The following is a 22,693-nucleotide window of genomic DNA, read 5'->3' as shown; positions in this document are numbered from 1 at the left end:
ATATTATTTTGTTTATGCTTTCTAATTAGTCTATTTAAATTAGATTTCATTCGGAGTTAAGTTTTTGTTTTATTGTTAACAATAAACCTTTATTACATTTATTTAACATTTAACTATATAAAACACAAGATAATACATTTAAAATTTCTTAAAAATTGCTTGATTACTATTGCTTAATCAAATTAAAAAAATGGGGTAAGATTACCAATGAGACAATTTTCCACCAGAGACTAAATGACATGGAAGCTGGTAACTATAAGTGTCTATTCAGACGGCAAAAACAACAACCACTGATTTACTGAAATGGAACAGGCACTTACAGAATGTGGCAGTGTTAAACATGTTTGTAAGAGCCCAACCCTCCCCCTACCTCGGACAATGATGTGACAGCACAACATACATTTTAAAAACTCACTGTATAAAGCAGTTGCATGGATTGATTATTCTTTTATAAAATTGTTTGGTAATGAACTTATTCAAGTCATTCATTAATATAACAAGAAAATATAAAAATAAAATCAGAAAAGTTGGTCTTCGTATCCAATTAAAAGAATGACTGTTTTTTTGTATTCATTTTCAACTCTCAAATATCCTTTGTGAAGACGATTAAGATTCATGATTAAGATTCATTTGATTTGAATTTCATTATCTTATACCAGAAAGTATAAATATACAACAAAGTTTTTTTTTTTTCATTTGTCAATTACTATGATTGCTGTTGTTGATCTTGAGAAATGCTTGAAGTTCTTCATTAATGAAGTAGATAACTAATATCTTATAATATGATCATGGCAGCCAAAAGCGTTAACATAATCTTTTATCTTAACTAAATAAATAGAAATAATAGTGATCTGTGATATACCAATTATTAGTTTTTCCTTGTTTGAAGACCATCATAATTGTTTGATTATTTACTTATTATAAATTATTAGATTATTGGTGATGCACAATAAAATATACAAAAAGATGGGTGTTATTTATTCTAATATACTCACAATAAACAAACAAATTACGTTGATAGTATGCTGGAAAAATGGCACTTAGGATCAAATGTACAGGAGACAGTGATTGTGGTGATAAGTTATGTATTTGATAGATAATGCATTAGTATAGAATTGATAATAAACCTCATTTATTACCATCAATTATTGCTAATTACGGTTTAACATACATATGCATATCCATTTTTCCAGAATCATTATAGAAAGAGAGAGAGAGAGATGGTTCAATCCACCATTTTCTACATTAGAAAATGCCTGTACCAAGTCAGGAATATGACAGTTGTTATCCATTCGTTTGATGTGTTTGGAATTTTGATTTTGCCTTTTGATTTTTGATTTTCCTTTTTGAATTTTCCTCGGAGTTCAGTATTTTTGTGTTTTTACTTTTTATTGCATTATATTTAATTCAATAAGATTTTCAAATAAGTCAACAAAAAAGAAATTGTCAGTAGATTCCTTATAGGAGTTATTACCCCTGACTTACCATTTTTACCCATTTAAAGTATTTTTTGTTGCTGTTGCAAATAAGAGCAACAATGTATGACAAGGTGTTTGCATAATATGATTTACAAATAAGTCAACATGATTGTAATCTTTAATTGACCCCCGAAAGTAGTAGTTGTCCTTGGAAGGTGAATGTTGACTTTTTTGCCCAAACTATAATAGATAAAGAGTTAAAAGCAAAATGTTCAGCTCAAAAAGATCTAAAAATCAGTCATTATTATCTACCAACTTCTTGTGTTGTATGAATTACTTCCTCTGAAGGCTGAATTTTATCTTTTTTTACTGCTTTTTTGTCATAAACTATAGGTGAGGAACTTTCAAAAGAAAAAATAATGATCGGCAAAATAAGATAAACAAGTAAGAAACCATGGCCATAACTTAATAAGTTGAGATCTAAAACAACACAATCGCATGTATATGATGTGTATGTTGTGTACATTGTCTGTTATTAATTTATGTCTTCTCATGGTTTTAGATCACTTTGTAGACCAGGTGATCATAATGTATAACAAACTTATTATAAGCGAATAAGTAACAGGGTAACAGTATAGCGCTGAAACGGGTACATACGCGCTAAAAGTGTTATATCACCTCTTAGAACACAAATCTACCAACAGACGCAAGAAAACAATTAAAAATCATTTTCTAAAACGTGCAACGTATAACAAACGTATTAAACGCGAATAAGTAACAGGGTATCAGTCGAGCGCTGAAACGGGAACATAAGTTCTAATAGTGGTATTTCACCTTTAAAAACCCAAAGTTACCACCAGAGACACAAACAATATTTATTTTGAAAAGTGCAACATATAGCACACGTATTTTCAGCGAATAAGTAACAGAGTATCAGTTGAGCGCTGAAACGGGTACGTACACGCTATTTTTTTACATTATCATGTCGGAGCCTTTCATAGGTGACTATGCGGTATGGACTTTTCTCTTTGTTAAAGGGCGTACCGTGACCTATAGTAGTTTATTTCTGTGTCATTATGGTCTACTGTGGAGAGTTGTCTCATTGACAATCATACCACATCTTCTTTTTTATACAAGCGCTTAAAGGGTGATTTCACCTCTTCGAACCAAGAACCATCTTCAAACGTACGAATATATATAAAGCAGTTAAAAGGTAGAACCGATAAAAAATCAAATAAGGAACAAATAAGTATCGAACATAAAGCAACAGGATCGTTTGAGCACAAACACGTATAAGTAGGTGATAAAAGTGTAGTTTTACATCAAATTTAGGACTACTATCAGAGAGAAGAATATAAACAATTAAAAAGGGGGAAGGATATTAAAAATCGAATAAGTAACGAATAAGGAATTAGGAACAAGTAACGATTAGGTAACGAATAAGGAATAAGTACCGAATAGGTAACGACTAAGGAAGAAGTAACGAATAAGAAATAAGGACACTACAAACCATTAAAGTCTGAAATGGCCTATATCTGTACTCGACTGTACTGATTTTTACTCGACCTGTCTGAATTGGTCTGACATTTACTTGACATTACTCGACCCCAGTCTGAACCATAATTGACTGTACTGAATCGTACTTGACCCTTATCTTTGCCGTTGAAAATAGTCTGGACTATTACTCGACCAGTCTGAAACAGTCTTAACCCATTCTAGACATGTACTCGACCTATTTTCCAAGTCTAAACCATACTTAACCAAAGGTCTGAACAATACTCGACCAGTCTGAACCATACTAGACCAAAAAACCTCAACTTTTTTAACTGTTAAAATAAATTTCTTTTTAACTGACATATATAACAACAGTGAACAAAATTTATAAAAAAATGTAACCTTATAAAAGAAATATATCTCTGATTATATTTAGGATAAAAACAAAATATATTAAATACAACTTATATCAAAAAAGGATAAAATTAAATAAATAAATAAAAAAAAATTCTGATTAGTGGTGAAATATAAAGTATAACCTCTGCTTGGGGGCAAACTCATAAATAAGATCACACCTGGTCAGAGGTATTAAATTCTAAATAACATTGATTCAAAATTGCAACGTCCTGTTTAAATTAAATAACAAGGCCTTTCGAATATACATGTATGTACTAGATAAGTAATACACGAATTTAAGAAAAGAGGGCTTTCTTTCCACCTGTAAAACACACATGTACTGAGGTAATTAGATCATATTAAAGTGCTTTATGTATGCCATGTAAATTTGACCAAAAGACACTTAAATTAATTGAATTTGTTTTTTACTGTTACTTTGGAATACATTTCCATTTTAGAAAAGGTTATCAAGGATTACTATGGAAATTCTATTATCATGATTATATTAAATTATTGGTTTAATAAAACAAAACAATTAAGCTCTCATTTTTTTAAATTTATTAAGTTGTTTTACATACTATTTTATATATATCTTAATAAAAAAAAACATTCACTGCATTATTACCTGAACTCAACTGACACCATAAATCTATACTAGGCTTAAGTTAATGGTGAAAATAGTCCAGTTACCATAAAATACCTCCGAAATATTCATAAAATTTTGAATAATATTGAAAATCTTAGTCACAATTCATTTTTTTAGATTATTTGATCAGCTTGTTTTATTTATATTTTAAAAGTTGAAATATATTATTATGTAAGTGTTGATTAATATTGAGTTGAAGTTATATTATGATTGATTATTGTGAAATTTAAATTTCAATACTGTATTGAATACATTTTTAATTTCAAGTTGTTGTTCAAATTTCATTTTTATTTAAAAAATTCCTAAATTGATAAAATTCAGTTGATAGATACAAAGAATAAGTCCAGGTTGGTTAAGACTTGGTCGAGTATGGTTCAGACTAGGTCGAGTATGGTTCAGACTAGGTCGAGTATGGTTCAGACTAGGTCGAGTACAGTTCAGACTAGGTCGAGTATGGTTCAGACTAGGTCGAGTACAGTTCAGACTAGGTCGAGTACGGTTCAGACTAGGTCGAGTACGGTTCAGACTCGTATAAAATGGTTAAGTACTGGTCAAGTACACTTTCAGACTGTTAAGTATGGTTCAGACTACAGTCGAGTATTATCAAGTAAATCTCAGACAAATTCAGACTGGTCAAGTAAAAATCAGTACAGTCGAGTACAGATATAAGCCATTTCAGACTTTTAATGGTTTGTAGTGGGAATAAGTAACGAATAAGAAATAAGGAATAAGCAACGAATAAGTAACCAACTTGACGTCCATATTAAACTATGGTTTTGATTTTTTTTACAATTCATTGAACATTTAGTAAAACAAAAAACAGAAGATGATCAAATAAACATTTTGCCTCCCTCAATCAGGTTTTGTCCATCTTTAGTCACACCAAGTTTAAAGTGGTAAGGACATTCCATTTGAAATATACTAAAAGTAGACATATCCTTTATATTAAGAACGGTTTAGAACAGGAAAACTAGAAGTATTCGACTTTAAAAAAAACTTGACCTGAGACTAGTCTCAGACTTCACTAATGAATGAAATGCGGCAAATTCGATTTAAAACTACACTTTAAAATTTTATTAGGCCTTTTTCCTATCGAATTTGTTTTGAATTTATTCCCCCAATGAATACATGAAAAATGAATTCTGTTAAACTTTAATTGTATAAAATTAATCGACTGTTCTAATTCATGATACCTATGAAATGTCTTCCCAACATGTATATCACTCTTTTCCATTTTAAGAATATTTACTTACCTATATACAAATATTTATAAAAGTTTTGAGTACCTTAATCAATGAATTCACTAAATGCGACTAATTAGGTCTTTCCACTTTTCTGTGGAAAGACCTATTGTTTTTCTTCTGATTATTTTTTTTTTCTTCCGCCAAATTTTGTTCTTGCGATAAACATTTGTTTCTCAATATGTCACTTAGATATTTGGTATATGATATCGAACAGTTTATGCGCTTTTAAACTTTACCCTGCGTAACCGAATACTTTTCTTTGTAAGAGTTATCTCCCCAAAAACTGTTTTCCTTGTGTCCACAACTCCTTCGCCACCGTAAAAGATTACGACAAATTTGTTTTATAAAATTGCCCGTTATATCCTTCGCATGATTTGTCCAATTTCGACCGAAGCAATATGAACGCTCCATATGAGAGTTATTTCCCCTTTTGTATTTGAAATTTTGAAATGTATTTTAAACTGGAACACCATAAGTGATAGAGACCTAGGATCTTTTGATTTGAGATCCTTGGTCCAAAAAAATGAAAATTAGGTCAAGGTCAAGGTCATATTCTAATTTTTTAATTTGTATTATTTTCACTCATTTTCATTAACCTTATAAGATATCGACAAATTATTTTGTATAAATTGTTAGTTGCGACATGTGGTAACTAAATAATTATAGTTGAAAGGGTGCGTAAACAATGAATGGGAGTTTTCGCCCTTATGATATCTTAAATTATGTGTAAAGTGATTAACCATACATAGTAGAGACCTAGGGTCTTTTGATTTGAGAACCTCAGTTTGTGACCTTGAAATTGAGGTCAAGGTCATAGGTTAATTTGACGTTTTAGATTTTGACCTTTGCTTTAAATTCATATCTATACATCATAAAGATATATGAACTGACATTTTAGACTGATTTTTTATAATTTAATATCAAAATAGATATTAACTGGTGGAAATACCTTCAATTGTTCTGTGAACAATTGGTTTTTAATTCTGTATATATTCCACATCTGATGGCGTTTTATTAAAAAAAAACGGATGTGGTTTTATACTAAATTAATAATTAAGATCCTAGTGACCTGATATGCTACCAGTATAAAGCAATTCAGAATTCTTTAAACGTATGTAGGTCACCATCATTGTTTGATTATATAATTATAATTGTTTATTAGTGATGCACAATACATATTCATTAAAATTGATATAAGTTATTTTCATGTACATATTTCTCTTACCTGATGTATCGTTTTCCTGACACATTGTTGTTTTTTTTCTTTAAATAATGTGTGGTTGAAAAAATTCGATTATGACATCAAATATTCTTACTCTTTTCTGAAATTCCCATTGTGACATCATGCATATATGATAAAAGGCAACCATATCTGACAACGTCACATCTTTTTGCAAAGCATTCGAAAACAAGGAATATATGTAGATATAGGAAGACGTGGAATGAGTGCCAATGAAACAATTTATAAAAGAAAACAATATCGTTTAAAAATCGAGAAAGAAACAGATACCACAACCAAATTTCTGGCAATACAATATTTAGCAACTATCTACAGTTACATTTAACATATTTAAAACGCTTGGTGAGGCTTGGGTTTTAAATTTTAAAATTTAACCGTCTAGGGTAGAAAAATATTGAAATATCGTATCGCACTTATTCAGTAGTACCATCTAGTCTAAATTGAAAACAACGTTCAAACCTATGCTTACGTTAGATAAAAACCACTTTTGGGCATGCAAAATAACTATATAATTCGTCTAAATAACAGCCTAACAATGTAAGATGCAAATTTTTACCGGGATTCGAACTCATGCTACTGAGATATCGTGGCACCAAATCGCCTTTTACTATGTCCTATGCCCGGCGCGCTTGACCACTCCATCACCTACGCTCTTCCGTTGGCTTGGTGTTACCTTTCCTCGCGATCAGCGTTGCAACACAGTACATGATTTATAAGGCATGAAGATGGAATATTAAAAATCAGCTGAATTATCTATCTTTGAGGATCTTTCAAATTAATGTAGGATGCAGTCACAGAAATCATCATTTATTTATTGTGTACATAATCGTTTCTTGTAAAGATCTTGCATATTGCCCTCGTATAAAAAAATATTGTTAACTTCCATATAAACCTAAGACACTTGTGCAGTATCTGCCTACCCTTCATGAGATCACGAAATGATGGCTGGATTTGGTTTGGAATTTAGTTGCTAAGTCTTTACTTTTGTATATTGTTGTCAGTTTATTTTCCACTAATGAATTTGAATGTCCCTTTGGTATCGTTCGCCGTTTGAAAATTCGAAATTGAGTTCTTATGGTTGTTTGATATGCTGAGGCTATAACTATATTCATGTTTTAAAGTATTAGAGTTGGTAAAACTTTGGGTCCAATTTGTTTTTTAATTTGAGCACAAATTAAGTATACTGAATTAATTTGCATTTTTTTGTGTATTTAGATTTTTGACTTTGGGTTCTCTTATCAACACAATTTTTTGTCCACAATGAGTTTCAAAGTATCCACAATTAAAACGTTTTTATATTTTTGGGTTTCATAAAATTTCTAATTCCAACCATGTATTTAGATTTTGAATATTGGAAATATCTTATTTAAATATATATATATCAGTACTAAAACCATATTCACCTGTGTCAGAAACTATGGTATAGCAATTACTAAATAAGATCTATATCGTGCAATTAGAAATTACAAGTAGAATCATAGTAAATAAAGATATTGCATCATAGTTTGATAATGTAATTTTAGAAATTGTAAACGAATATAGTTTGAAAATAACTATTCATGATAAGAATATAAAATGATTAAGTAGAGCTGTCAATCTGTCATCCCATGATAGTAAAGGAACAGATAATATTAATAAACAAACAGCTAGATGTTGAATAAGAGCAACAGTAGTATACCGCTATTCAAAAGTCATGAATCGATTGACTGAAAGAAAATCTGGATTACAAACTAGAACCGAGGAAACACATCAACTAAAAGAGGAAAGCAAAAGGAGTCCAGAAACACTGAAGTGAAACAAAACCAAACGCCATCATGCATAGACACGACATGTTTGATGACTGACATATTCCTTACATGCAACCGGACATTTTAAGGAAGGACATTTAGGAAAAACAATGTGGGTTAAACCTGGTTTTATGGCTATCCAAGACCTCCTGCTTATATGGCAATGTTAGGAAATCTATACTACCAAAGGAAGAGACCGGTTTCATTGATCCCCAACCTCTCTGAAACCATACAAAGTCGAAAATATGTGTTATATGACTTATAAATATAGTGTTTTGTACTTCCCTAATTTTGTCTTTAAAACAATCTGTTTTTGCATAGAAAACACCATGTTTTGAAAACATATCCAAATTCGGAGACCTTTATCGGTCCTTTCTCTGTCAATCATGCCTAGTCGACGTACTGCCTGTGAGATATAAAACTCTTTGTTTCAACACTTGACCCAATTGTACCGAGATATTGCGGGCATATATATCTTCTTGTGCTAAATGACAACACTACGTGACAGACATACAGCACAAACACACATTAGAAAACTCATCACAAGGAAACGCACAAGCACAGTATAATAGTTGTCACAACACGCAAACAGCAGAACAGCGACGTAAATCTTTCATTAACAAAGACAGCACAGGACATCACAAACAGTGACACACTTTTGTAATGAATATGTAATCTTGAATTACATTTTGTTTATGTGTTACATATTTGTTTTTCGTTCATTTTTTTACATAATTAAGGCCGTTAGTTTTATCGTTTGAATTGTTTTACATTGTCTTATCGGGGCCTTTTATAGCTGACTATGCGGTATGGGCTTTGCTCATTGTTGAAGGCCGTACGGTGACCTATTGTTGTTAATGTTTGTGTCATTTTGGTCTTTTGTGGATAGTTGTCTCATTGGCAATCATACCACATCTTCTTTTTTTATATACAATTATTTTCACATTTCCAGTCCAAACAATGTTTATGACAATGACGGTATTGAAAGGCTATTTTACAATTATTTGGACTACAAACGATAATTAATTACACCATGTACACGTACATTCATCTTCGCTAGCCAAGGGTTACGATCCACTCCCGCTCTCTTCACAACGGAAGTGGATCGTAACCCTTGGCTAGCGAAGATGACGTACATTATTCAACCATAGATGTATTACATCTATGATCCAACTAAAACCACATCAGAAACATCAACAATAAATTCTTGGTGAACTTAGATATGTATTTTCAGGTCCCTGTTGTCAATTTGGTTTCCAGTAGGATCCAAATGATGCTAAATTAAACTTTCTTTGATTTTATTAAGGAATTATAATTTTAACCAATTTATATCTTTGTGTTCTTTGATTTAGATTTTGGATATTGGGCTATACTGTAACAGGTATTACTATAAACGTAAAATTTCAAATGTTCAGTTTTTCTTTAATCACACCAGAGACATATATACACATGTGTATATATATATGTCTCTGATCACATTAATATACTTTGAAAGAAACCTATGATGCGGTAAATATTTAATCATAATTTAAATTCCAAGATGTATTTTATCGAGCTAGAATGTAGTGTCAATATACTGACCCCAACTGCGGTCGTATCAAGAGGGGGATAAGACCTTTATCAGGACTCCGGGATCGGGTGTTTTTAAGCTCGGGATTTCGGGATTTACCCCTTTGGGATCCGGGAATTCTTTTTTTCAAATTTGGGGATCCGGGATCTAACCATGTTAACTTCATTTGAATTCGGGACCTCGGGAGTACATGTTTTTAAGCTCGGGATTTCGGGATCAGGACCCCTCCAACCCCCAACCCCCCTAAATCAAGCTGCGCTTCGCGGAGTATTTTGTTGACTTACATTAGAAGGTCGTTATGCATCTTTTTTAGCACCAATTAAGCAAAGATTTTAAATATTGGTATGATAAATAAGAAAACAAATGTGTTACTTCTATTTATAGAAAAGATTTACAAGGAAGTAAAATAATGACGAATATTTTAATTTGTAAATCATTGTAAACATGGCATTTGCAAGTTCTATACGAAAAGGCCAAATTCCAGTAGGATGTGAGCTGTGCAAAGGTCAAAATAAGATACAATTCAAATGCGTTGATTGTGATCTTTTAATGTGCAGTGAGTGTAAGAGTAGAATTCACTTTAGGATTGCTAAAGATCATCAGATAACAGATATAAAGAATATAGGAAAACATGCCATTTTCAGTGAAATCAAGTGTGAAAATCATATAGGACAAGCATGCTGCCTTTTCTGTCAAACATGTAAAACATTTATATGTCCAAAATGTATCACTGAAGTTCACAACGGACATGAACTAATAGCAGAAGAAGACTATAATAAAGCCAAGGTAAAACATAAAGAGTAAAATAAAAATTGAGTAGTGTCACATTTACTAAAGAAAATGCATGTACCAATTAAGTAAGGAATTCATTTTTTTCCGATGATTGATGAAGTCAAACGTGTGTTTCTGAAAGTTTGTATTGACTTACCTTTCCTTCTGAATTACTCTTAACTCAAGTTTTTTCGTTAATCCTTTTTAGCTCACCTGGCCGAAAGGCCAAGTGAGCTTTTCTCATCACTTGGCGTCCGGCGTCCGTCGTCCGTCGTCGTCGTCGTCGTCCTGCGTTAACTTTTACAAAAATCTTCTCCTCTGAAACTAATGGGCCAAATTTACCCAAACTTGGCCACAATCATCATTGGGGTATCTAGTTTAAAAAATGTGTCCGGTGACCCGGCCAACCAATCAAGATGGCCAACATGGCTAAAAATAGAACATAGGGGTAAAATGCAGTTTTTGGCTTATAACTCAAAAACCAAAGCATTTAGAGCAAATCTGACAGGAAGTAATATTGTTCATCAGGTCAACATCTATCTGCCCTGAAATTTTCAGATGAATCGGACATTTCGTTGTTGGGTTGCTGCCCCTGAAATGGTAATTTTAAGGAAATTTTGCTGTTTTTGGTTATTATCTTGAATATTATTATAGATAGAGATAAACTGTAAACAGCAATAATGTTCAGCAAAGTAAGATCTACAAATAAGTCAGACATGACCAAAATGGTCAATTGATCACTTTAGGAGTTATTGCCCTTTATAGTCAATTTTTAACCATTTTTCGTAAATCTTAGTAATCTTTTAGAAAAATCTTCTCCTCTGAAACTACTGAGCCAAATTTAACCAAACTTAACAATAATCATCATTGGGGTATATAGTTTTAAAAATGTGTCCGGTGATCCGCCCAACCAACCGAGATGGCTGCCATGGCTAAAAATAGAACATAGGGGTAAAATGCAGTTTTTGGCTTAAAACTCAAAAACCAAAGCATTTAGAGCAAATCTGACATGGGGTAATAATGTTCATAAGGTCAAGATCTATCTGCCCTGAAATTTTCAGATGAATCGGACATTCCGTTGTTGGGTTGCTGCCCCTGAAATGGTAATTTTAAGGAAATTTTGCTGTTTTTGGTTATTATCTTGAATATTATTATAGATAGAGATAAACTGTAAACAGCAATAATGTTCAGAAAAGTTAGATCTACAAATAAGTCAACATGACCAAAATGGTCAGTTGACCCCTTTAGGAGTTATTGCCCTTTATAGTAAATTTTTAACCATTTTTCGTAAATCTTAGTAATCTTTTAGAAAATTTTCTCCTCTGAAACTACTGGGCCAGATTTAACCAAACTTAGCCATAATCATCATTGGGGTATTTAGTTTAAAAAATGTGTCCGGTAACTCGGCCAACAAACCAAGATGGCCGCCATGGCTAAAAATAGAACATGGGGGTAAAATGCAGTTTTTGGCTTATAACTCAAAAACCAAAGCATAAAGAGCAAATCTGACAGGGAGTAAAATTGTTGATCAGGTCACGATCTATCTGCCCTGGAATTTTCAGATGAATCGGATATTCGGTTGTTAGGTTGCTGCCCCTGAATTGGTAATTTTGAGGAAATTTTGCTGTTTTTTTGTTATTATCTTGAATATTATTATAGATAGAGATAAACTGTAAACAGCAATAATGTACAGCAAAGTAAGAACTAAAAATAAGTCAGTAAGACCAAAATAGTCAATTGACCCCCTAAGGAGTTATTGCCCTTCATAGTCAATTTTTAACAATTTTCTTAAAATTTGAAGATTTTCAATAACATTTTCCACAGAAAGTATTGTTATAGATAGAGATAATTGTAAGCAGCAAGAATGTTTAGTAAAGTAAGATCTACAAACACATCACCATCACCAAAACACAATTTTGTCATGAATCCATCTGACTGTGTCCATTGTTTAATATGCACATAGACCAAGGTGAGCGACACAGGCTCTTTAGAGCCTCTAGTTTTAATATCTAAAGATAAATCAACATATTCTGTCTCTCCCCAATACAAAGCAGTATAATTGTGCTCTGTGAATGTCATATAAAGGTAGAACATGTCACAAAATAGAATCGGAATAGAGTTGAAGTTATATTTACATAACATTTAAATGTGTTTGACCTGAGGTATGGTATAATGGAAGACAAATCTTACAAAGCTATCGGAAGTTTTTTGTTCGTTTATAACTATGCAACAGTTATCAAACATGTATGTTGTGTATGTTTGGTGATAAGAATGATATAGGAGCATATTGATCTAAGAAACAAGGATGATAAGTTCGATTATAACCATTAAATCAAAGCATCATATTTTTTGCCCAAATTCATCTCAATTCGGTCTAGAGTAAACGTCTCGTAATTTATATTACTGATTGTTCTTATGCACTGACTACCAGTTATTGTTGGGCAAACTATTTTTGTCGAGCCTGCGACTTCTGTCACAGAAAGCTCGACATAGGGATAGTGGACATAGTGATCTGGCGGTGGTAACGGCGTTAGCTACCTTCTTAAAAATTTAATATTTTGGAAATCAGTAAACCTGTATCCTTCATACTTTGTATATCAATGCCTTATGTTAAGAAGTTTGCGACTGCGACATCCATTGTCCTTTGCCTCAATATCATGGTTCAGTGACTTCTTCTAAAAGAAACTTATGATTTTTTTAAATCTTAATTTCTGCCTTCTAATGAGTTATATAATAACTATAATTGGTATGTTCGTACCTTACAAGCTCCTCATGCGTGTTAGACATTTTTCAATTGAATTGGCCTCACTACAAGGATCACTGAACATGTTTTCGTTGTCAAATGTTTATTTCAAATACTTTAAGTCAAAGGTCTTATATATTTGGTATATGGATGGTTGTACAGTGTACATGACTGGCTAGCAAGTGTCATGTGATCTTGACCTCATTTTCCTGGTTCAGTGGTTTAAGTTATTTTTTGGTGTTTTCACCTGTTTTTCTTATACTGTATGCAATGCTTACTTGCTTAATCCTGTTGCCCCATAGAAAAGCACAGCCATAAACGATATTTCTCCACCTTGGTTTTTTGTCTAGCCTCTCCAGATCATGCCATTTTTACCATTCGTGCTCCATCGCACATGCAACGTTCCTTCTCCAGGTGTATTTTGGTCTGCTCCTGTCATGTTGTCCTTGCGGGTTTAACTGTTATGCTTGCCTTGTGTGGTTTTTCTTTGGCGTCCTTAGTGTGTGTCCTATCCAACGCACTAAGCCTTTACCACTTTTTCTTTTTCAACTCTTCATCAAATGGGGATTGGTTGTTTTTTTACCACATATCTTGGTTTGATATCTTCTCGGGCCATCTGATGTTGAGGATGCACTCGAGACGTTTGTATGGTTTTTACATTTAAATTGAACAATAAAATTGAGAATGGAAATGGGGAATGTGCCAAAGAGACAACAACCCACCATAGAAAAAAACAACAGCAGAAGGTCACCAACAGGTCTTCAATGTAACGAGAAATTCCCGCACCGGAGGCGTCCTTCAACTGGCCCCTAAACAAATATATACTAGTTCAGTGATAATGAACGCCATACTAATTTCCAAATTGTACACAAGAAACTAAAATTAAAATAATACAAGACTAACAAAGGCCAGAGGCTCCTGACTTATTACGGTCTTGAGAGTGACAATCCTATCATAATAAATGCAGTTCTAGCTTTGTCAATTCTTGTTTTTACATCTTTATCTGAGACGACAAGATTGTTAATCAAATTTCCTACATGCATGTATGTATGTAAAGAAAGCCACTGCATCATCTAATATTTGGGTATTAATCATCAGACTAAGGACATGTATTTGACTTTAAAACGTTATTCTCATTGTAGTTGGGAAGTCCTGTTTCTGTTGCTCTCATTTCAACCTGTGCTGCTAGTTTGTCCTGCATTTGTTGGTGGTTGTGGGATGGCAAGGCAAATTCTAGGTCATCCAGCTGGATGAACATGGTCTATTGGCTACCATTTCTTCTGTCATCTGTGGCTTGCTTCATGATCCGGTCAACTGCCATGAGAAATAGCATTGGTGAAAGGCTTGGCCTTGATCATGACCTCATTTTCATGGTTCATTGGTTTATCTTAAGCTGGTTAATTTTTTTGCTACATGCAATTGGTCAACTATATTTAAAGCATAAAATGATTACAAGGTGTTCTGTCTAGCAGGGTTCATCTGACTTCAACATCAATTTCATGATTCATTGATCAATGTTTCATTTTTCTGGTTAAGTTTGTTTCTTAGATAGTTCGTGCAATATGTCAACTTTATTTAAAGTATATTTGGCGTTAATTAACCTTTTAAAAGCTTTATTTTTTAGAAGGTGGAAGACCTAGATGTTTTATGCGACAAAGTTTCCGTATGTCACATGTCCATTGTCCTTAACTTCATTTTCATGGTTCAGTGACTTATTTTGTGTAATGTTAATTTCTCTCTTATTATATGTTATAGGATAACTATACCTTGTAAAGTCGTCATACGCATGTCTGTTAGACTTTTTTCACTTGACCTTGACCTCATTTCATGGATCAGTGAACACGGTTATGTTGTGTTGGTCCATATCTCGCATACTATAAGCAGTAGTTGTAGTAAATTCGGTGTATGGAAGGACTGGAAGGTGTCATTTAAATTTGACCTTGACCTCTTTTTCATGGTTTAGTTGTTACAGTTAGGTATTTGTTTTTGGTTTGTTTTTCTTATACTGTATGCAAAAGGTATCCTAGAATTGGTGTATTGAATGATTGTAAGCTTTACATGTCTAGCTGGCACTGTCATTTGACCTTAACATAATTTTCATGGTTCAGTGGTCAAAGTTAAGTTTGTGAGTTTTGGTCTTTTTTCTAATACTATTTGCAAAGAGTCATCTCTATTTGTTGTATTGAAGGATTGTGACCTGTTCATGTCTGAAAGCAGAAAAATAAAATAAAATCAGTGCATAAAATATAATTCAATGAAAATAAGTTTGCAGAGGAACTGCGAGCTTGGAAGATTAAGTTCTTATGTAGGACGTTAAAGATCCAAACTATTGTTGAGACAGACTATGACTGGTAACCAATAACTAAAAATTACAAATAAAAGAAAACAAACACATCTTTTTATTTATTATTTATATCTTAAGCAGTACAATAAACTGCACAAAATTAGTGATATTCAATCCAACATACAAAATCAATAAAATTTTGTTTATTCGTAAGTAAGGGGCTGCGGTTAACAGTGAAACACGGCCCGAAAAGAATAGAGAAAATTCGGATACTTAGATATAAATTACAGAGAATAATTGACCACAAATATAAAGAAGAAAGAAAGTTGGGTCCAAAAAATAAGAAATACAGAATAAATGTCCCCATCACACCCTTATATGTTATAGGGAGATAAAAAAAAATCAACCTGATGAACGAAATATGAAAGATGGACCCGAATTATCTTTTTTGTTCAAAAAATGATATTAAAAAACAAGAATGTGTCCATAGTACACGGATGCCCAACTTGCACTATCATTTTCCATGTTCAGTTGACCGTGAAATGGGGTTAAATCTAATTTGGCATTTAAATTAGAAAGATCATATCATAGGGAACATGTATACTAAGTTTCAAGTTGATTGGACTTCAACTTTATCAAAAACTACCTTGACAAAAAACTTTAACCTGAATCCTGGCGAACGGACGCACAGACGGACGGACAAACAGACGTTCAGACGGACGGACGAACGGACGTAGAGACCAGAAAACATAATGCCCTCTACTATCGTAGGTAGGGCATAAAAAGATATACAAATTGACCATATGCTATTTGATAAAATTAGATACCAGATAACCCCTTTTGTTGTCCCTGTCATACTCCCATTTATCTTTGTTTACAGGTGCAACAAGTTGGTGTTCGTGGAAATAGGAAATTTGCCTCACCAGATGAAGTTGGTCCTGGACCTGTTTTTTCCCCTTCAAGCACATCTGATCTGACCATCAGCGGAGGAATGACCTTCAAAACTAAAGAAGGTATAAAGATATTTGTGTACTCAGCTGGTATTGGTAACCTTAAAGTTGAGACATTAGTTAATGCAGCGAATGATAATCTAATGCATGGTGGTGGAATAGCGTACCATATCAGTAGTGCCGCTGGCTATGCTTTGGACAAAGAATGTGATGATTATGTCCAATATAATGGGCCTTTAAGTGTGGGAACCTGTTGTTCAACAACTGCCGGACAACTGCCATATAAGTCCATTATTTATGCAGTTGGTCCAAAGTGGTACTCATATCAACATGATAGGAAGCATCATTGCTTAGATGATTTAAAGAAGACAATCTTGTCAGCTCTAGAAGAGGCTGAGTTGTGTAAATTCAGATCAATAGCAATTCCTTCTATCAGCTCAGGTAAGGATATATACTTACAAATGTAAAATAGGAACTTTAATTAAAAACATGTTCACATTTTATGTATGAAATTTAGAATACACATATATACACTGATGAGAATTAAAAATCTTATTTATCTCCAATAACTATTAGAAATATAGGTTAACTTTTTAAACCTCAAACACATGAGATCTACCTTCCACAAAATAAGTTATGTGGCTGTTTCTAACCACTCTGTCATTTCACCAAAATTTCCTGTATCTCTAGGGACTTTTCTTTTTAAAATGCTGCATAAATAACTAAATATTATTGAACAAACATTTAAATATGAAAATTAGATACAACAGGTTTCTTTTTTTACCCTAAATTCATAAACAATTGTTTTGTAAATGTTGGCTTTACATTTGATTTCATGAAAATAGTAAATAAATAATGTTTGTATACATTTTTTTACAGGAATATTTGGTGTGCCAAAGGAGCTGTGTGCTAAACAGTACTTTAGAGCTGTAGTTGAGTATAGTAGAAGCTCTCCAAGTTCATCAGTCAGAGAAATACACTTTATTGACAAAGACAAGGGAATGTGTAACCTAGTACAGAAAACTTTCGAGAAAGAATTTGGATACAAAGGTCAACAGATGTAATTAAGCCCAGTGGACGTATGTGTCAAGTAATTTTGTTTTAGAGCACACTAGTGATTATCATTATTATTCCCTAATTGTTGAATCATAATCATGTATTTAAACACATTTTTGTTCAAATTCTTGGCCTTTTAGTGTAAATTTTTTTGATGCACATTTGTTCATGTCTTATACTGTACAGGTTCACAAAGAAACACATCTACATCATGCATAATTTGTTATTAATTTATTTTAATGTGTTGTCTTTTTTTTGGTAAAAAGCATCACTGTTGTGGTCCACAATGAGAGATTGCATGAACATAATTTTTGTTTTAGTAATAAGACCAATTTACAACAGGGGTGCCTACTATTTTAAACAAGGTGGTTATTTTTTGAAAATGTCAAAAATTGGTCAGCTGGGATAAAAAATCAGCATTCATTTTATTCCTATTGCATACCAAATAAGCATCTACAACAATATTAATGAAATTAACTCCAGTGACTTATAATCTTACCAATACAAATGAAATACAACATACAAGATTCAATAAAGTCCAGGCAACTTATGTCTAGAATGACAGAAATAATTGACATTGAGAAAACTTTAAGAAAAAAATATATTTTAACAAATTGACAATATTACAGGTTGTTATTAGATGACATAGGGTTAAACAATTAATCACCATGTATTTATGTTACCTTTTTATATTGATAAAAAAAAATACTTTTAAGACTGCAGAAGTTAACTTCTTTTAAATAGATATAGGAAGATGTGGTATGAGTGTCAATGAGACAACTCTCCATCCAAGTAAATGAAGTTGTTTTTATAAGATAAATGTTAGTTGTCATAAGACTTGTTACTAACCTGTTTTCGTATTTTAAAGTAGGGTTTCCAAGACATATAATTTAGACTGTAAGAAATAACTGTGGGAAATATTTTTTTGCATGAAAAGGTTTAATATAAAATGGCAAATCTGACTTTTTATATGCTGGTTGTGAATTTCAAATCATGTAAAATATTAGGTTTTATGTTCCTTACTTTTAATTTGAAAGTTATTATGGTTCATGATAAATTTATAATGTAATTTCAACTTATTTGTTATTATCTGATCACTGCATGCACTCTTTATTTATAAATTGTAGGTATATTTTTAAATTTGTGTTGATTTATTTATAATAGTTACAAATAAATATTTGTATAAACAAGTCAATTATTTATGCAATTTTATAGATTAGTATATTTTAAGTTAATATCTATCTTGTAGAAGTTATTTAGTTGTGGATAAATTTTTACTTTCCTTATCGGAACCAAATGAAAGTTTTCCAGAGTCATCTCCTCTTGGTCAAGGTATTTGAAATTTTGTCTGTTCTATTGTCCCACTGAATAAATACAATAACTATTGTCCTCTGTGTCGTTAATTCAGTTGGGCCTTTAAATTTCTTTTCAGAGAAGTCCATCACTGATTAATTTAGAAAAAAATATATTCTAAGATGATCAAAATACATGAATTTATTCACAACTCACAAAACTGCATTGTATTTTGTATTTATATTTGAAAAAATATCATAATTTGATTACTTCAGAGATACCCAACAATAATTATTATTCGTATTTAGATATACTTCTGTGCAAGATACATCTTTAAGCTGTGTATTTTTTGTCATTACAGAATTGTTTCAAGTTATTTAGTTTTTATGTGGATCGCTTTTATTTATGTTTTATTTTGAATTGAAAGGGGCCTATAAAGAGAACTTATCTTTCCCTATCCTTTGGTTCGACCTGGAAATGTCAGCCGGGGCAATTCTTGAACCTTAGACAAACATGCTTCTTTGAGACCACTGCGGTGATGTGCATGTTTGGATCAACAATACTGATCCATGTAATAATAGGTTCATACAATATGGTAGCGTTTTCACACATTTATTTAAAAGCTGTGCATCTCTTTCTTACATATAACATACTTTAGTTTATTGAATATATAAAATTTATTTGATAATGTTTATTGTTGTTTAAAGGTGTTTTATTATCTGTAGTGTTTTTGGTTGTTTTTTTTATTAATTTTTGCTAGAATTGCGCACATTGTACACAGATTTGTCATGATAAATGGCAAACAATCTTAATTTGTACAAATTTCTTTTGACAATTATGACATTTTTGTTATACCAAGTTTATATAGATCAGTGGATATTATCCTTTTATGATCATATCTTATTTCAAAATAGCAAGTTGAAATTATATTGAAAAACTGAAATGCAAAAATAAATCTATTCTTTTTCTTCATTTTACATAGACTTTTTTTAAATGAATAATTATCTTTAAAGGAAGCAGTAGCGGAAGGTAACAAGTTTGCTCCTTTGAAATGTTAGTTAGCGTCAGTAATAAGATGAGGAGGGGGGACCTTTTTCGTCACGTCAGGATCAGGTGTTTTTAAGCTCAGGACTTTCGGGATTGATCCTTTCAGGTTAGGGGTATTCTTTTTTCGAATTTGGGGATGTCAGGAATTGAATTTCTTTAGTATTAAGTTTGTTCAATTACTATTATTAAATCATATTCATAAATTTAAGAAAATTTAAGATCAAATCCTATTTTGCAATTTGTGATTTTGCATTCCTCTTGTGTAGAAATATTGTAGTTATAATTAAAAAATACATGTATGTATTACCATTTATATTCTGGATATCAGATTTCATAATCAGTATATATTTTTTTCACATTTAATTTTCCTTTTATATTCTTAGATTTATATTTATGTCAAAAGTTTTCAAAGTTTAAAGACAAATTTTCGACTGTTAGGAAAATTCTTTTGGAATTTGACAAGATTTCGATAGACGTATTTACACCTATACACAAATTTGTATGCCATACATGAACACAAGTTCTCATTTCTACCTGAATTAGTTAATCTGGGTTGAATTTAGGTAGTGTGAATGCCTTAACCTTGGGCAAACCAAGATTAAAATTACCACTCATAGGAGGTGGAGTTAATGTGGGGCAAATACTGGTTAACTACCACAATTTGAACGTAAAGTAAAATTAATGTAGGGTTGTTGCTATAGTGAAATATGATGTTTGCAAACATATATATATAAGTCTTCAATGTAATTATTACATGTCGTCATATTTCGAATGAAGTCATATTTCGACAGTCATTCAGTTACTGTGTTTACCGGGTCATTTACAACAGTTACTAAAGGTCACCGTACAGGAATTTTATAACCCATATTATATAAGTGGCAGCTGGAGGGATATGTGTGTATTAATCTATGTTGAAAAACACAATTGCAAATGATGAAACCTAAATATCATTTCCGTCGCTGTTAGGGGCGAAAAATGGGTACAATTTGGATAAGTGGTTGGTGATGATATAACTCCTTCAAAGCGGCCAGGAGTGCGGTAAAAAATTTCAGACATTAAAATAACGCATCTGTGATAAAACAAAAATAAGTAAATTTGTACATGTACAGTGGACACAGGTGGGTTACAATTTTGGCGCTAACATTTTTATTTTTGTTGAAAAGGATATCCCAAACCGGGTTAATTTTTTATCAAGTGTGAACTTGGGTTATTAATTCAGGTTAATTAACCAAGGATCAACCCCGTACATATTTTATAGTGTGAACACGGTGTAAGGTTATTCAGAGACAAAATTCAGCTAAATACTAAACTGTAAGTACTTTTGTTTAGAGGTGCTGGGACTTGAGATACACAGTCACTATTTATATTCACATAAGGTAGGGGTTCTGCGTTACTGGGAAAATCTTATCTGAATCAGGATCTAATTGGCCACAACTTACTTTAGTACTGTAGTCTCATATCCTTACCTCAGACTGTTTAATAACCCAACTTCTATGGTAGAACTACTACCTTAAATTAGATAAGAACATATGTGCCAAAAAGAACTTTTCTAACCCTTTGGAATTTATCAAGGTCTTAAGGACTATACAGTGTATATTTTTAAATGTCTCAGTAGTGTCCTCTTTTTCGGTCCTTATGAAGACGAGATGTAATTAGGACCATATTGGGCCTAATAGTTGATGTATAACTAGTCTTAACTATAAGTTTAAACTATATCTTTAAAATTATTATTAAGGAAATTTACAATGATTTGATGTATAATAATAATAAATGCATAAATTTGAACCATATTATTTTGTTTATACTTTCTAATTAGTCTATTTAAATTAGATTTCATTCGGAGTTAAGTTTTTGTTTTATTGTTAACAATAAACCTTTATTACATTTATTTAACATTTAACTATATAAAACACAAGATAATACATTTAAAATTTCTTAAAAATTGCTTGATTACTATTGCTTAATCAAATTAAAAAAATGGGGTAAGATTACCAATGAGACAATTTTCCACCAGAGACTAAATGACATGGAAGCTGGTAACTATAAGTGTCTATTCAGACGGCAAAAACAACAACCACTGATTTACTGAAATGGAACAGACACTTACAGAATGTGGCAGTGTTAAACATGTTTGTAAGAGCCCAACCCTCCCCCTACCTCGGACAATGATGTGACAGCACAACATACATTTTAAAAACTCACTGTATAAAGCAGTTGCATGGATTGATTATTCTTTTATAAAATTGTTTGGTAATGAACTTATTCAAGTCATTCATTAATATAACAAGAAAATATAAAAATAAAATCAGAAAAGTTGGTCTTCGTATCCAATTAAAAGAATGACTGTTTTTTTTGTATTCATTTTCAACTCTCAAATATCCTTTGTGAAGACGATTAAGATTCATGATTAAGATTCATTTGATTTGAATTTCATTATCTTATACCAGAAAGTATAAATATACAACAAAGTTGTTTTTTTTCATTTGTCAATTACTATGATTGCTGTTGTTGATCTTGAGAAATGCTTGAAGTTCTTCATTAATGAAGTAGATAACTAATATCTTATAATATGATCATGGCAGCCAAAAGTGTTAACATAATCTTTTATTTTAACTAAATAAATAGAAATAATAGTGATCTGTGATATACCAATTATTAGTTTTTCCTTGTTTGAAGACCATCATAATTGTTTGATTATTTACTTATTATAAATTATTAGATTATTGGTGATGCACAATAAAATATACAAAAAGA

At 31.9% G+C, this 22,693-nt stretch overlaps 1 protein-coding gene across 1 annotated transcript; it reads left to right on the top strand.

Annotated features, from left to right (window-relative positions):
• Nucleotides 1-10,206: 10,206 nt before the first annotated feature.
• LOC139500702 (macro domain-containing protein lmo2759-like) lies at nt 10,207-22,693 on the top strand. Its single transcript, XM_071289528.1, has 3 exons — nt 10,207-10,581; nt 16,474-16,984; nt 17,423-22,693. Exons 1-3 carry the CDS (start codon nt 10,240-10,242, stop codon nt 17,605-17,607), a joined length of 1,038 nt encoding a protein of 345 aa, XP_071145629.1. The 5' UTR covers nt 10,207-10,239; the 3' UTR covers nt 17,608-22,693.

The sequence above is a fragment of the Mytilus edulis genome, chromosome 13 (assembly GCF_963676685.1).
Source record: "Mytilus edulis chromosome 13, xbMytEdul2.2, whole genome shotgun sequence".
In the NCBI taxonomy this organism is placed as follows: Eukaryota; Metazoa; Mollusca; class Bivalvia; order Mytilida; family Mytilidae; genus Mytilus; species Mytilus edulis.
The sequence above is the reverse complement of the archived record's forward strand: the minus strand, read 5'-3'. Positions and strand labels throughout refer to the sequence as shown.

Coding starts and splice junctions, on each gene's coding strand:
- LOC139500702 (XM_071289528.1), top strand. CDS start 10,240: ATGGCATTTGCAAGTTCTATACGAAAAGGCCAAATTCCAGTAGGATGT. Junction 10,582..16,473: donor AAGACTATAATAAAGCCAAG/GTAAAACATAAA, acceptor CTTTGTTTACAG/GTGCAACAAGTTGGTGTTCG. Junction 16,985..17,422: donor AATTCCTTCTATCAGCTCAG/GTAAGGATATAT, acceptor ATTTTTTTACAG/GAATATTTGGTGTGCCAAAG.